Raw genomic sequence first — 17,064 nt, 5'->3', positions numbered from 1 at the left:
CCTCAACACCTTATCTTGTGCCCTTTTTGGAATTACAAAGGTTTTCTTGATAGCTATTTTTTTACTCTTTATATTTCAGCAAATGAATTGCTGTATACCCGGTATAGAATGAAAACGCACTGCAGGGTGCAGCTCATTTATTGGCTCTGGGTACCTAGGGTTCTTGATGAACCTACAAGCCCTATATATCCCCGCAACCAGAGGAGTCCAGCAGACTTAACGGTATATTGCTTATGAACATCTGACATTGCAGGAAAAAGTTAGAGTAAAACGTAGAGAAAAATCTGTTTTTTTCACTTCAATTTCAATATTTTTCTTTTTCAGTTGTTTTTTTCTGTAGGAAACCCTTGTAGGATCTACACAAATGACCCCTTGCTGAATTCAGAATTTTGTCTACTTTTCAGAAATGTTTAGGTTTCTGGGATCCAGCATTGGTTTCATGCCCATTTCTGTCACTGACTGGAAGGAGGCTGAAAGCACATAAAATTGTAAAAATGGGATATGTCCCAGTAAAATGCCATATTTGTGTTGAAAAATTGGGTTTTCTGATTCAAGTCTGCCTGTTCCTGAAAGCTGGGAAGCTGGTGAGTTTAGCACCGCAAACCCTTTGTTGATGCCATTTTCAGGGGAAAAACCACAAGCCTTCTTCTGCAGCCACTTTTTCCCATTTTTTTGAAAAAAACTAAATTTTCACTGTATTTTGGCTAATTTCTTGGCCTCCTTCAGGGGAACCCACAAAGTCTGGGTACCTCTAGAATCCCTAGGATGTTGAGAAAAAAAAGGACGCAAATTTGGCTTGGCTAGCTTATGTGGACAAAAAGTTATGAGGGCCTAAGCACAAACTGCCCCAAATAGGCAAAAAAAGGCCTGGCACAGGAGAGGGAAAAGGCCTGGCAGCGAAGGGGTTAAAATGTCACTCTTTTGTACGTTACAGTAAAAAGAACCTCCTGAAATTCACTGAAAAAACGTAGGTTGAAGTGACATTCTAGTTAAGTATGGTAATAATCTTATGTTACATTTTATAAAAACAAAACTATAGAAATTCACTGAAAAAAACAAGTTAATGATGTTTTAGCTAGGTGAAAATGTCAGTTAAAAATACAATTGTAAACAAAAAATAATGAAATTCACCGGTAATAATTTATTGAGATAACTAGAACTTGTGCTCCTCCGCCCTGCATTTCTTATAACTTCACATATTCCATAACTCATTACATGCTCAGTGATGCTGTTGATATCACAGATGACATCACAAATGGTATTATTCATGACATCACTGATGACATCATCCAATGAGTGTGACACTTGAAGGTATTTAGTGAGCAACATGTAGAGCTAACTTTCTTTAGCTTTGTACTGTCCATAATTGTTAGAATATTCTTGGCCTCCTAATTGATCTTGTGTATGTGGACAGTGTGGGCTCTCCATTAAGAATTGTCCACAGGACAATGGGGGCTTCATCACCTAAAACGGTTGAGAGTCTTTAGTTAGTGGGCTCTGTGTGAAAAGTTGTGAACAGTGGTAATGGTGATGCAAAGTAGAAGTTCAGAGATCTAATGGGGCTAGGGTGTCTGGAAAGAGTGCCCTCTCTGTGTACATTTGGTAGCGACTGCGTGTACTAAAGTCATGCCCACCTGATAGGGCTTGAGGGTGTTAGCTCTGAAAGACTGTGTGTAGTAGGGGTTTAGGCACCTAATGAAGCTTGTGTGTCTGAAATTAGCGGGCTGTCTGTCAAAATACGTGCACATTGGGAAGGATGTGTGCATTAGTGGCTTATCTACCTAATTAACCTGTTTTGTTTGGAAGCAGTGGGCTAGATTCCAATAATTGAATTCAAGCACATATGTTTATGTAATATGTGCTATATGTATTACATTTAGTACTGATTTACATATTTCAACGACTGTACTGCTTTGTAAATTGAACCGCCATATTGTGGATGATGACTATTGGCTTTGTCAAAGAAGCACTTTATCAGTACATGAAGGCAAGCCTATTAGCTTTGACAGCAGCAGTAACACTGTCTTTTTTTTTTTTTTTTTTCCCTCTTTTTGGTATTCCTCAGACCACATAAAGCAGCCATAAAACCAACCACCTGGGGTCCATCGAATCCTTCGCTGCATAGCAAAAGCGCCATCTATGGGAATGCTTAGAAATACCATAAACATTTCCTGGGGCATGGTGTATACCCCCAAGTATACATAGGGCTACTTTTAGTAAATGATTCCTGGTGAGGGGCTTCACTCCCTGCAGCCCCCACAACAGTTCTGTAACCTGGGTGGTGTTCCTACCAAGATTGGAGCACCACAAAGCGGGATAAATCTACATAAATTAGTCCACAAAGGTTATTATGGGGCTCTTCTTGCCAGGAGCAGTGAATAATAAATGAGCGGCTTTAGCTGCTCATTCATTAATATGTTGTGTGTCCTTGTGCCACTTTTTATTTTTTTTATTTTTTATTATTCTAGGGTGTGCCAGTCACACCCAGGACGCCGACTGATTGCTTAATTTTTTGGAGGGTCCCTAAAGGGAGCCCAAGAGCCCCTGTGACCCACTGGCTCCCCACTTGCAGCCCTTGTCCACGGGAGGCCATGCAGGAGCTCTCAATGTTTCCTTTGTGCTTCTGATGGGCAGGAGAAAGCTTTCTTGTCTCTGCCGAATGGAGCATAACACTGTTTCCCCTGCCCAGTGAAGGGGGAGATGGAGTCCCAGGGACACGATTGTGTTGGTCGTCTGGTGATGGAGTGCATGGGGCCAAAAGTTGGCTCAGGGAGGGGAGTCCCATGCAAGGCCCTACCTTTTCCATAATTAATATAATTAGAAATGTGCCGACCACTACCATGCTCCATTCTGTCTTTTTTAAAAGCATTTTCAGGAAAGGGGCCCAAGTCCCAGAGTCCTGTAATTGAGGCAGCATCATTTCTGTTGCGGCTAGCCAGTCAGAGTGCTTGCTCCAAATAAGCCCCCTCAGCCAGTCAGAAGGCATGCATTTTTTTTATTTTAGCCCAACTGTCAATATATCTGTAAATTCCAAACCTAAAATGTCTGCCAGACATCTTTATTGATGTGAAGCAGCTAATCTGATTTTTATATTTCAGTCCGCCGGTCCTGCTGTACTACTGCAGCCTGATAAATGTATACATTTTGAGTCATAATTTCTCAAATTACTGAACATATTTACACCAAATCACAAAAACCATGCTTTATGTATAAAGATCTATCTTTCTGTAAAATTTGGGATAGTTCAGTTTAATAGTTACGCATTTCAGACATTGCTTTTTTCGGCCCCGCTTAAAGAATCACCCACAACTTCTCAAGAAGGTGCTGAGGTGGCTTGATTCACAAAGCTACTTTGTGAAGAATGGGACTGAGGAGGTCACTTTCCTGCACGTTACATGTGGGTGTTGGGTTATTCAATCTTATTAAAGAGACATAAGTGAGTTATCTGCAATATCGGATATTGAGATTGCAATAACTCCCAGCATTTGTTATGAGTATTCCAACGATGATTTACTTATACAAAGGCTGCTATTCTTCTCTTTGAGGCTCATGATAGCAAAGAGCCACATTGCCGGGGATGGGATAATCAACACTGCCTAGTGAAATTGAATTCACAAATGCAAGTTGAAATGTTAATGGTGGTGAGTCATGTATGAAAGTAGGGTGTGCCCTCAGAAATCTGGAACATTTTGGGGCTGATGGAGTGGCAAAGTGGCTATGATGTGTGTACCTATTCGAACACCCCTCCCACCCAGCAACATTATCAGGCCACAAATATCTATGAAATTGTAGCTCAAGCAGCAGAGTTTTTTCTGAGGCATTTTCTAGCTGTAGTGCTGTTTAAAACTGGATTTTAAGCTAACAAGCGAGACATATCAGCCTTGCGCCTTTTCTCTACTTAACCTCATTGACGACTACACTGAATAAGTTATCCTTGGCTGATGCTCGGACCTTATAGATTAAGTTATCAGACTCAGGCAGTTGGTGTCCACTCCTTCCAAAACAGGTTTCAAATTCACCAAGGGTATCAGTCCCTTTCCAGGGCACTGCCAAGATGTTAAGTGTTGTACGAACTGGAGGCATTTATACAAGTATTTCAGAGGGTAGAGTGAGTAGTGCTAGCTGCAAAGAGGCTGTGAAATTGTATGTCTGAGGAAGGGCACAGCAGCAGATTTTTTTTATCTCCTACGTAGCAGGACAAAAACGAAATAAATGGTTAAAGAGCAGCAGTTAGGATTAGGGATGAAGTGACTTTATTTCCCTAACAGTTGTGTTTTTCTTTTTTTATATAACAATGGTTAGGTAGTAAGCAGGGTAAGTGCCAGTTTTCCCTGATCCTAAAATGATTTTTGAAAATGTGCATGCCAAAAATGTTTCCTTTGATTCAAGTTCTATTAGTTGAAGTTGGAATTGGTGCCGGAGAATACAGCTGGGAAGGCAGGGTACTAACATTCAGTTTGTTTGATGAAGTGCTTATTATATATCATTAAACAAATTTGAGGATCCATTATTAGCAAATATGTTTGTTTTCTATGCTCTGCTGTTTTACAAGGTTCACATTGATTCATCTTGTGTAGGTCACAGTGACTTTGTTGTCCTTTTTTTGTTTTGTAGTGTAAAGTATTGCTTTGTATATTGTTCTAGTTTAGACTAGTGTTAGACCAAAGACTGAGCCCTCAGATGACTTGAACATTACAACAGTACATCATAAAATGTGTATTGGTGCTATATCCTTTTTCTGTTTTGCAGGGCGTTCTTTGATCACTCCATGCACAGTGCTCTGCCTCTTGGAATTTACCTGGCAACTAAATTCTGGATGTATGTGACGTGGTTTTTCTGGTTTTGGAACGATATCCTTCTGATAAGTGTACTGCTTTAATTGTGCTGTTTAAATTTGAGCTTACATTGCAGAGGAAGGAGGTGAATTTTTTTTTTTTTTTAAACAAAAGAAAGATGAAGAAGGTTTAATAACTTGCTATTGTGGAACAATCTGTACTTTGTAAATTATCATTCAGTGTTTTTGAATGATATATGTTGTAGTTGCATGTATGTGAAATTGATAGTTATTTTACTGAAACATTACAAGTCAGTGGTGTGTAGTAAATTGGAAGAAATTAACCTTTTCTGTATTGGCCTCCCCCTTAATTTGGGCTTTTTTGAACCCTTATTTTGGCTGGTATTAGGACTTTGTATATTGTGATAACTGCTATTTAGCACCACAGTGTGGGTGCCTTAGCCCCATAAAGGCATAGTTAAAAGTGGTGCAATAGATACCAGGGTTTGAACTAGAAACTATTGTGGGAAAACCAGATTGTTGTCAAAGTTGGTTGGCTCACATCTTCCAAAATTAATTTCCCAATGTAAGAAAAGGGTAATATCTGGGTGTATGGGCATTTGGTGTGACATTTGATGTGAAGGGAAATCAGAATTCTCAGCATCTATCCTTTGCAGATGTGTGTGCTGTTCACTTTACTGCCAACTAGTTTTGGGTTTGGACTATTGTAAATAGTTTTTATCAGTTTCTCCTTCAGTTGGTAAAACAAAATCACTGGCTGTTTTGTTCACACTGTGACAATGACTCTTCCTTCTTGTAACATCAACTGGAAGGTCCTCTGTGTGATCTGTAACCTCTGCTTTTTACCGGTAATCATGACGAAGTTCTGGGACTATATATACCTTTTGCTGCATAAAGGCAGTTCGGCTTTAAATAAAAGGTGTGGAGCTCACTGTCCAAAGTTGGCTCAAGAAGTCTCCACCACATCCCTTCAAAGAGCTTTTGAATGTGGAATTTGAAAATGACACCAAAAAGGGCACGGAAGATTTAGATCTAAGACATATAATTGATGTCCATGAGGAGGAACGAAGTGTATGCCATTAGAGCTTTATAGGGGCCTTATCCTGTTACTCGAGAAATCTCTACAGAAACCAATGGTGCACTGGACAGAGGCTCTTCTTCACACTGCACCATGATTGCAAATGACAAAAGCCTCTTTTGATCCCTTTTGCCTTGAGGTTTTTTTTTTTTTGTAATCATCAACTTTGAAACACTCATTTGGGAAAGAGGCTGGAGCAGTAAACCTTATAGGTTAGAGCACTGAACCCTAAAACCTCAAAGCTTAAGGTGTAACTGACCTGAAAAGAGGATAGACTTCAAAGAGTAGATTGACTTGAAACTGAGGTTCAGGTTGTGGTTGGAATTTAAAATCATACTTCTGGTGGGGAAAAAAAGGTTTACCGCGAAAGGGTTGAAATACATTAGACTTTCATAGTTCACAAGTTGCCAAAGTTGTAGGAGAAATATCATTGTCAGGCAGAGAAAATTCTCCACCTGTATGTCAGATATCAAGTAGTACAGTATTATAGTGTTCTGGAGAGTGGTTGTATTTTACAGCTCCCTTTACTTAGGCTATCTTCCATTCTGTTACAGCCAAGGCAGTCTGAAAAAGGGGATGAGCTCAGTGCGGATAGTCTTTTCCCGTGAGATAAGGAATGTTCCTCTTCCTAAGAAAAGGAACATTACCTAAGCAGAAAAGCCTTCTTAACTTATTATGCGGTTACCATAGATGCCACTAGAGCCAAGCTAAATCTGGTTGATGATCCCTAATAAGGGTGAAACCGGCTCTGTGTTCCTTGTGTTCATATTCAGTGTTCACCTGCCCAGGCAGTTAGAGCTTGACTTGTTCCCATTGGAGCAGAGTGAACACTGATGTCCTTATGACTGAGTCCAAACCAAGGTGGGATGCTGGGTGAAAAATGATAGCAAGTGGCTGAGATTAATTCAAGCATTCCATCCATCACCTTGCTTTTGATACCACAGATGCCTGCATCCCTACAGCGAACCAATTATGAATCGAACAGAGTACAAGACGCAGGTGAAAACTGGAGGAAAGTGATGCCTTGATCAATTAGCTGCTGGATTTCATTCAGCAAGGAGATCTAGGTGCGTAGCATCTCAGCAAAAGAAATGTTAATCTACTGTTAGACCGGTCAGCTCTTGGTGTGGTTTCCCTCGTCTTTTTGACTTCGGACCTCCTGTTCTTGAGCTTGTGTTGAATTTTGTTTTTGCTGGCTTTAGGACTCTGGGCACTTTACCACTGCTGACCAACACTGAAGTGCAAATGTTCTCTTTCTAAATGGTATTGGTGATTGGTTTAGCCATGATTGGCATATATGATTTACCAGTAAGTTCTTAGTAATGTGCACTGTGTGCCTAGGGCCTGTAGCTCAAATGCTACTAGTGGGCCTGCAGCACTGATTGTGCCACCCACCTAAGTAGCCCTGTAAACATGTCTCAGACCTGCCACTGCAGTGTCTGTGTGTGCAGTTTTAAACTGCCATGTCGACCTGGCAAGTGCACCCACTTGCCAGGTCCAAACCTTCCCTTTTAGTATATGAAAGTCACCCTAAGGTCAGCCCGAGGCAACCCCATGGACCGAGTGCAGTGTATTTAAAATGTAAGACATGTACTGGTATGTTTTACATATCCTTATAGTGAAACACTGATAAATTTGTTTTTCACTATTGCAAGGACCATCTCTCCCATAGGGTAACTTGCGGATTGCCTTGAAATATCTATTAAGGGGGATTTCCCATTGGGAGCAGATAGAAGAATGGAGTTTGGGGTCTCTGAGCTCCCAATTTAAAAATACATCTTTGGTGAAGTTGTTTTTTAAACTGTAAGTTTGAAAAGGACACTTTTAGAAAGTAGGCATTTTCTTGCCTAATTATTCTGTGCCTCTGCCTGGCTGTGGAACACACGTCTGGGTCAGGATGACAGGTGGGCTGTTTGTGAATTCACTCTAGACAGTCAGACAAAGGGAGCTGAAGTGTGCCCTGCATATTCAGATGGGTCTTCTTAGGCTAAAGTGGTGGGAGGATCTGACACTTGCACCTGAATAGGGCTGTGCCTGTCCTTACACAAATCAGTCTCCAACCCCTTGTGCACTACAAAGACTTTCCCTTGAAGTTTGTATACTTCAAGGGCAGAAAGGAGTTAAAGTACTGGTCTTCTGAGACAACACCTTTAGAATCCTTCTGGACTGAGGACATTCCGCCAGGAAGAAGAGCTATATGCTGTAGGATGGTTTGCCATTCTGTCTGTTGCTTTGCTATGCCTGGTTATTGCTTGCTGCTTCTGTCCTGGGAGTGAAAGGATTGAAATTTGCTTTCTACATCTTGCTTCAAATGGTTCTCCACTGAGCTTGATTCCTGTTAGAAGTCTCAGGTACATCAAAGTCTTCATCTGCCAGCACCTGGGCTCTTATGCGGAGAGTCCTGACTTGCCAAGTGGTGCCAAATCCAGTTCCTGGCCACTTGGGACTAAGTTCTGATGTAGCCAAGAAGAAACCAAGTACATCAACTTCAGAGCTACTTCAGAACCGACGCTGCTGCCCGACTCCATGCCGCTGCCTGCACTGGAGCCGTGATCCCTGCTGAGTGCAACGACCAATGCTGCAGGCTAATATCACTGCATCGCCTCCGAAGTCCTGCCACAGCGTGAGTCCCGAGTGCTGTGTCACCAATGTTCGTGACACCTGACTCCACCCCAGCACTTGTGCCCCGTAGTGTGATTGCTGGATTTATTGACCCCACCGGATCATAAGGACCCGACGCCTTGCCACTGCTTCACTTCCCCTGCAACCATATGGAACAGATACCTGATCTCCTCTGCCTCGTAGTGAGGAACCAACGCATCACCTCCCCGGTAGCAGTAAGGAACCAAAGCTGCACCGGCTCCAGCAACACCTTACCTTCACATCTCCATGCAACGTCCTTATTTCCCCATCTTTTTTAAAGGTACTGTGCCTGGGGTCCATGTGACTCTGTGACGGGCCCGCACTCCCTTGCAAGTGGCATTGGGCTGTTGGTAGCGACTCAGTCAAAATGAGGTGATATCCCCTCTTGGAATTATTGTGTTTCTGAGGTCTTTACTGAGATTTAATCTTTAAAAATGTGTATCTTTCCTTGTGTATGTTGAATTTTTGTTGTCTTGGCCTTGTTTTACTCAGATTAGTATTGGCTAGTGTTCTAAGCTGGTGTGGAGTACTTTTGTGCTGTTTTCACTGTGTTACTGTGAGCGTACACAAATACTTTTCACATTGCCTCTGACATCAGACTGGCTGCCTGTACCAAGCTACGAAGGGGGTGAGCAGGGGATATCTTAGCTGTGTGGCTCCCCTACCTTGACTAGAGTGAGGGTCCCTACTCTGACAGGGTGCAAACCACTGCCAACTAGAGGCCCCAGTTCTAACATCTACCATTGCATTATTCATCACTTAGCTTCACTGTTCATTACAGTGTAGCAGTGTTGGCTCAGGAAGAGGGCCAAGACTTTCTTTATAATTTTTATTGAGAACTATGGGGCATCGTTTTCCAAGCTTAATCATTTTTCCTTAACCTTTTTTCACATCTGAATTTTCTCTTTGTACATCTTCCGTTCCTTGCTAACAGTGTTGCACTTTTCTACAACTTTGGAAAATCCTGGCGATCTGATCCAGGAATAATCAAAGCCACAGAAGAACAAAAGAAGAAGGTAAAGTCTAATTGCTTTAATCACTTTGCCAAAAAATATGGAGTACAGTGCTGTGAAATACAAATGTACAGTTGCAAAGTGCTGTTACAGACATTGAGAAAACTGAGAACACCTTGATAATCAAATATGATTAACCATTCATAATTGTGTTCTTTCACTCGTAATCTCACATTGCGCAAGCATCACATCTACACTCTACATGGAGAACCTTGTTTGAGTCCTATTGCTTATATAATACTGCTAAATGTTATAGGCTATAGTCCACCCATGGAGGTGTACAAGTTAGGGCAGGGGTTGTGTGTGTGTCAGCGCGTATGTTTGTGTGTTGCTTTTTTTCTTCAGTGTGATTTATCCTATGTGTGAGGACTGTTTCATAGCCTCAAAGATTGTTTGAAATCTTTACTTCAGTTATCCCTTTCAAATATTTATTTCATCTAGCTGACAGAACCTCAGATATTTTTTAATTTAATTGGCCCAGGTCCTGAGGAACACAGGTTGACCTTGTTAAGCGTTGCAGCTCAACCACAGACATTAACCTTAAGCTTCTTGCTTAATTTTGTTTTGTTATTTATGGCATGCATTTCTTGCTTTTCATAACTTGGTATATATGAAACATGTGCTTTTGAGTTCCTTCATGCTTTTGAATCCTTGTTGAAATGGGATCCGCTAGTGGCTTATTTTTTTGGGGCGGGGGGGCTTCAGAAAATGGTTCTCCAGGTGTGACTTTGTTAGATTTTTTTTCTTTCATTTGAAAGAGCTACATTTATGTTGACACACTCTCTCTTGTTCTGTTTCTTTAAACTGCCCTCCATCCCTATGGACCCTTCATGTCCAAAGGTAAAGCCATATCCTTTGGCAATAGCCTTCACAATGGTCCACCATGGTACTTATCTAATACCCCAGTAGTAGGCAAAGTTTCAAATGTAGAAGTTGCTGTGTTTGAAATGTCTAACATCCTATCTATCCCCATAGCAGCACAAGCCACTTCAACAGATTACCTTGCTTCCTGGTGTTTGGTCTTTTTTTCTTACTCCATATCTTATACCATTAAATATCATTGTCATCCTGAGTGAAAGGGAGAAGAGACACCACATTAGGTCATGGATTTTCCAGATACCTTCCAGTGATAGGCTTTGTGTTTGAATGTTGTTTTGTTTTACAGAGAAAATTTGGTGGGACATTTTACATCTAGTGTGCCCCTTCCCACCTTAAATCAAAGCAAAACAGTCTCTTGCAATAGATGATTTTTCTATATTTTTCCTGCTGCACTCGAGTGTGATGCTACCTTACCAAAGTAAAGACTGCTCTTTAGGGAGTGACTCAAACACATGGAAAAAGCTTCCACCTTTATTAGCACTTAAAGGGCTCCTTTAACCTTCGAGGAAGGCTTCAAACAGTGTATCTTCTTTGATGCCACTGTATTCCATGAACCTATTTTGCATATACAAGTGACAACAACAGAACATCACATATCCTGTATATAATCAGTCTTCTGTATTTCTTGCAGGCAAAAATTTTACCACCTATCTTACTTTCTGTGGATAAGGATGTCCTTTGTCAGACAGTGTGGCAGGGTCTTGGTCTGTCCCTTCCTATTATTATAAATATATGCATGTTATGATATGTTGTGAAGATTTGTATCGCGCTCATATCACCTAGGGAGTATCATGGTGCCTAAGAATGTTGGGGTGAGGGGTCTAGCCTGAATGCGTTCAACTGGAAAATACAGGTTCTCAGTTACTTGCAAAATTCTAGTAGGGAGGTGGGAATGTAATGTGTAATACAAGGTCATTCTAGGCTTTAGGAGCTAGCCCTAGTATTTTGGACACAGGTAATGTGGGCAAAAAGGAGGTTGGTGAAGCGGAGGTGTCTGTTCAGGTGTGTTAGGTGATGCTGGTGTTCATGGATATGGGTAGTGCTCTGATGAGGAGTTTGAAGAGGGAACATTTGTGTATGGGTTTGTCAGTGGAGTTCTCTGAGGTGGTTGCATATGAGAGAGCTGAGTGGGAGGTTGAGAGTGAGTCTTCTCACTGTATTCTGAATAACCTTGAATTTTGGTGAGTTGCTCAGTAATTCTCACATAGAGATCCTTTCTGTACTCCACTCGGTTGGTGATCAGTGCTTGAGTGATGGACCTTCTGATATTTAGCGGTGCCATCTGACAACAAACGTTCTTCAGGCGGGTGTAGGACCAGGTGGGAACGACCATGTTGATCTGGTTACATATAGAGATTTATTTGTCAATCACAATCTCTAGATTTCCAGCAGAGTTCGATGGATGGGGAGGGTTAAGGGTGGTGTTGGTCCAAATTTTAAGGGCCTCTAGGCAGAGGACCAGAGGGAGGTGTCTTTTACAGTTTGACTTCTGATGTGCAGTTGGTGAACTTCAGTTGGAAGTGTCATTGGAAAAAAGAGAAGATGGTCAGAGTGCTGTCTGCGGATGATATGTTGAGTCCGTGGGATTGGACAGTGCCAGCGAGCAGGGCCATGTCGACATTAGAGCATCTGTGTGAGCGAGGGGACTTGAAGGACTCCACAGATCAGGTTGGAGACAGAGAATGAGTATGGTGTCTAGCTTAAGGATTAGCTGGGTTCCAACAAGGAGCTGATATAGCAGAGTGGTGTACCCGTGTAGTCGGATGTCATGGAGTTGTTCGATCAGGATGAGGTTTCCGAAAGTAGCTGAGAGGTAGAGTAGAATGAGTGATGCTGTGTCGTCTTTGTCCATGATTAGACAGATGTTGTTAGACCCCTCAGTGATTACCTCAGTGCTGTGGTTCGGTCAGAAGCCTGATTGGGAGGGGCCCAGGAGGTGGTTGGCATAGAGGTGGTCAGCCAGTCGCTTTTTGATGATTTATTCCAAGTTGTTTGCCGGATATGAGAGGAGGTAGATGAGTCTGTGGTTTGCCTGTGTTTTTTGGTCTGCTTGGTGTTTTTTCATGGAAGGTCGAAAGATGGCATTTTCCCTTGAGTCTGGGAAGGTGGCTGTTGAGGTAGCGATCAGAATGGTGCGAGGGTGCTGGAGAGGGTAGACGTGATACAGGTTTTAAAATTTTGAGATGGAGCAGGCACCACCGTTGTGGTGTTGTGGGCATTGAGGTAGAGGTAGAAGTTCTGCAGTCTAGACTTCCTCAGAGACCTTATTCCACTTGCATCAGGAGGCTTTTGTGAGCTTTTTTCTGTGTTATTTGGGTAGGTATAAACTGAAGCACATAAGGGCTTGGTCGGGACATGTGGTTGGTTTATCTACTGTGATGCCTTCTAAGTTGGGAAAATAGGGTCAAGGAGCTATGCGGCTATATGGGAGTTATTTGCTTACTCGTTGGATTAGTCCTATTATGCTCACAACTTACAGGAGATTGGTGGCATTTGGGTCGGTGTTGTCTTCAAGGTGAAAGTTGAGGTCACCAAGAAGGATCAAAGAGCTGGAGTTGAGCACCAGCGGGTGACAACGTCCACAAATGTGGTCCCAAAGTTGTCATTGGGTCAGGGATGTCAGTAGAACAGGGCCGCTCTTAGTGTGGTGTTGCTAGAGGTCATGATCTTGAAGGCCACATGCTTGAAGTGGTTGCTGGAGTTGGCTGATGAGCTGTTGCAGATGATGTTTTCGTTGGATATTGTGCAAATCCTCCTGCAGGTTTGCCGGTTCTGTCCTGAAATCTTTTAGATGGGAAAAATGGCTACCCCAATGTCCAGAGAAGAAGACAGATTAAGATAGATCTCAGTGCGGAACAAAGGTCCAGGGAGAGGTTGTGCAGGAGGTCTCAGACTTCAATGCTGTGTTTGACAAGTGACCTAGGGTCGAAGAGAACACTGGTCATGTTCGAGTGAGTAGTGCGTAGTGGTGTCTTGAGAGGCATGGTTTTGTGTGATAAGAGCTGGATAAAGCACAGGAGAAGCAGTTTACACTGCAGGAGACTGCACCTTCAGTGCTGGCAGGGTAGACTAGGGTGCACTTTGGGGATGGGTGTATGGAGTTCATGGCATGAAGGGATTCAGAAGTGTAGGGTCTTGGATTGTGATGGGTAGGTGTTGGATCAGGGAACATGGTGCAGATGGGCTTGCCTTGAAATGCCTTCTTGAGAAATGCAGCTTCAACCTTCTCTGTGCACTTTGTTCATTGCAGAAAGCCTCTTTCTGGTCTTTTGCCACGTCACACCTAATTCCATGTTGCCTTCTTCAGTCATTGCTTGTATGCCACTTGTCAGGAAATAATCTCCTTAAAGACTTCCATAATGAGCACAAAAATTACCATAGAAAAAAAAAGAAGGTGTCCTTCATGGGCTTTTCAAAGTCTTGATGCCTCTCCCTAATGCTGGAGGACTCCTCATTGCGGGACAAGATTCAGACATTGAAAAACATGGCACAAAGATTTTGTGGTCGATCATCCCATCCAAGAGAGGTCGAGGCCTTCTGTCTGATTGTGCTGGATCTGCTCAGAAGGGTTCTGCTACTCTAGGCACCACAAAGGAGAAGCATGATTATGTGGACTTTGTGTCTCCAGCAGCTTTGACCCTGAGTTCTCCAACTACTGTGTCACAATGGATTTCAGTCCAGGTACTGAAAAACATTAAACCTACAAAGGTGCCTTTCCAAGTGGGCTGGAACGTCTTTAGGCTCTTTAGGAAATTATTTGTGTGCAGTCAAAAAAAAAAGCGAAGGCAAACTTGCTCTGTTGTCAGGGCACTCTTCTGGAGCTCAGAGATTCCCCCAGATGGAGGAGACTTTTGACTCAGATTCCATGGCTCACCAGACAAGGACTATTGCCACACACAGTATAATGAGATTAAGGCTTATGATCTACTTCCCCCACTTCAATACTAAATCTGGCAAAGGAGGAGCATAATTATGTCGACTTGGTGACTCCAGCAGCTCGGACCCTGACTTCTCCAACTACTGTGTCACGATGGATTCCAGTCCAGGTACTGAATAAAGTCAAACCTACAAAGGTGCCTTCCCAAGTGGGCTGGAATGTCTTTAGGCTCTGACATGGATGTGGTCCACAGAACCCACTAAGACCCCACCCTCAAAGCCCTTGACCGTAGGAAATTATTTGTGTGCGGTAAAAAAAAAGGTAAGGCAAACTTCAGTGATGCTCTGTGGTCAGGGCACTTTTCTGGGGCTCAGAGATTCCCCCAGATGGAGGAGACGTTTGACTCTGATTCCATGGCTCAACAGACAAGGACTATTGCCACACAGAGTATAATGAGATTAATGCTTATAATCTACTTCCTTACTTCAATACTAAAGCTGGCTTATATGTGAACCTGAAAAAAATGTGAGCTTACCTGAACAGTTCTCTAGAATGATATGTAACTTATATCTCTGCCTTTGCCTCTGAGGAACTTTATTCACTCTCTGTAGTTCGAAAAGCAGTGGCAAATTGTTTTTAAAGGAATAACTTAATAGGCAGTACTTCCAAAATCCAGATGTGACTGAAGTAATTACATTGCTATACTGAGGAAAGGTGAAAATGGTAGCAGGTTTCTCACCTTAAGTGTTGGATGCAGACATTTGAAATAGCTACAACTTTAGGAATTACAGAGAGGGCAAAATTGACCAAGATATCAAGCTTTCTTAACATTTTACTGAGCTGAAGACACAAGTGTATACAGAGGAAACACAATTGCCTGTCCCAGCTGTGTTGCATGCTGCCTGTAAGTCTAGTGGAGTCAGGTTCCCTCTATCTCTAATCGTACAAACATCATCAAGCATATCGATGACATAAGATTCTGTGTTCATCCCTGGGTGAGGCCAACCATGAAATTGATCAGTAACACTATGTATTTGATAGAGAATTCTAGTTAGATTCCTTACCTTGGAATTTCCTCCAGGCGTCCGACTGGATCCGGAGATTTTTCTTCGAGCAGTACCCTTGCGCTTTGTCAGGTGAAGTCTTTTTGTCGACTGTGTGGGTGTCCTTGACATTGTGGTCGCCGTGATAACGTCTGGAGTCGTACATAGACGCTGCCTCTGCCCGGTGACATCAGTTCTTTTTTTTTCCACGCCACGTTATGATATGGGGAGAGCTATCCTGGTAAATTTTTGACCAATTTTGACGCTTTTTTTTTTTTTTTGGGTGCATCGAAGAACGGTTTCAATCCTTGAGGCCTGTCAGCGTAGGATGTCAGTGACTGATCTGCACCAGGTCTGTTTGTGGTGTCTGGAGTGCGACCATGACATGAAGTCATGCTCCCAGCTTAGCTGCCCTTTAAAATAATGTGATGAAGATGGATCCAAAAGGAATGGATCCCCAAGAACTAGCAAGGGCTTGTTTTTTAATAGTGAACTATGTATGATAGGTTTGAGTACTTCTGGGAGGATGCTTCAACATAAGGAGCTGTTTAAAAACTTGTGTAGCAGAGGGCTTAATGCTGCTTTGACCATAATAAATTAATTGGGCAAAGTTGTTGGGCAAAGTGGTTGGATTTCTTATGGACTAGATCATACACACCCTTTTTGGTGTTTAGAAAGAACTTGGATCAAATTCAGGCGTGAGACTGTTACACAAATGTACACATTGTAGAAATGCATTTAGAGCATGTGACTAAAGTTCAATCCCAGCACTCGTTTTCAAATCTTATGTTAGACGCACAACACTTTGCTTTGTAAAATCGGTCTGGTCTAGGAAAAGTGGCCGTGTCAGCCAAGTAACCTAATAAGATGCTATTGTGGCTGTGTCTCAGTAGCTATTATTTGGGATTCAAAAACATCTAGTGATGCTAAAGGTCTAATTTACACCTACCTTGATCAATTTTAAGAATTTCTGAAAGCGTTTGAAAGTGCAGCTAGCTTTTCTATAGGATATTCATTTAAAGTTATAGTATTATTTAATAACTTTCCTTGAGAAAAGAGCAAAATGGAAAATATCAATTATCCTAATATTTCGTGTGCATAATGTACATTTGGGTAAAAACTGCCCGTGCAAGATTTGGAAATTTAGATTTGGAAAATAGACAAATAATGTACGGAGTCTACCATACATGTAGCTTGCATGTTTTGTTAAAATAGTGTCTATTTAGGCAAAAAAAAAATATATGCCGTTCAGATGCACAATTTGTACATTGCTTAGTTTACGCCTCTGCATTTTCACCTTTGTGTGATGGTCCTTAAGTCTGATTTTCTAGGCTATATTATGCACAGATTTTAAATGCATTTCTAGATCTGATTCGGTATTTACAAACCCATGTGCAATAATTGTTTTCCCTAATATTTATACTATTAGAAAGTAAAGTTCCCTAAATCAATCAGTGGTTCAGAGATATGCTGATTCTTAATTGAAACACAATGAAGCACTGTCTTCATCTTGTGTGAATGATTGTTGCATACTTTCCTTTTATCAAATCATTCCATCAGCCTGAGGAAAAAATATATATTCTTTTTCTTTCTCTTCACAGACAATAGTTGAACTTGCAGAAACTGGGAGTCTTGACCTTAGTATATTCTGTAGCACTTGTTTGGTGAGTATGTAATTTTTGTTGTCCGATGCATTGATAGTATGAATTAAAATACATTTTTTTAAATAACTTTTT

The 17,064-nt window shown here is 41.8% G+C and overlaps 1 protein-coding gene across 1 annotated transcript in view; it reads left to right on the top strand.

The window, feature by feature from the left end:
• The window catches only part of ZDHHC17 (zinc finger DHHC-type palmitoyltransferase 17), a 217,794-nt gene that overhangs the window by 127,440 nt on the left and 73,290 nt on the right, over nt 1-17,064 (top strand). The window contains exons 10-12 of the mRNA XM_069228795.1: nt 4,750-4,850; nt 9,408-9,532; nt 16,930-16,992. Of these exons, the coding sequence (XP_069084896.1) occupies nt 4,750-4,850; nt 9,408-9,532; nt 16,930-16,992 (289 nt within the window). The remainder of the gene's footprint in view (nt 1-4,749; nt 4,851-9,407; nt 9,533-16,929; nt 16,993-17,064) is intronic.

The sequence above is a fragment of the Pleurodeles waltl genome, chromosome 4_1, assembly GCF_031143425.1.
Source record: "Pleurodeles waltl isolate 20211129_DDA chromosome 4_1, aPleWal1.hap1.20221129, whole genome shotgun sequence".
Taxonomy (NCBI): Eukaryota; Metazoa; Chordata; class Amphibia; order Caudata; family Salamandridae; genus Pleurodeles; species Pleurodeles waltl.
Note: the sequence above shows the minus strand (reverse complement) of the source record. Positions and strands in the feature narration are given on the sequence as shown.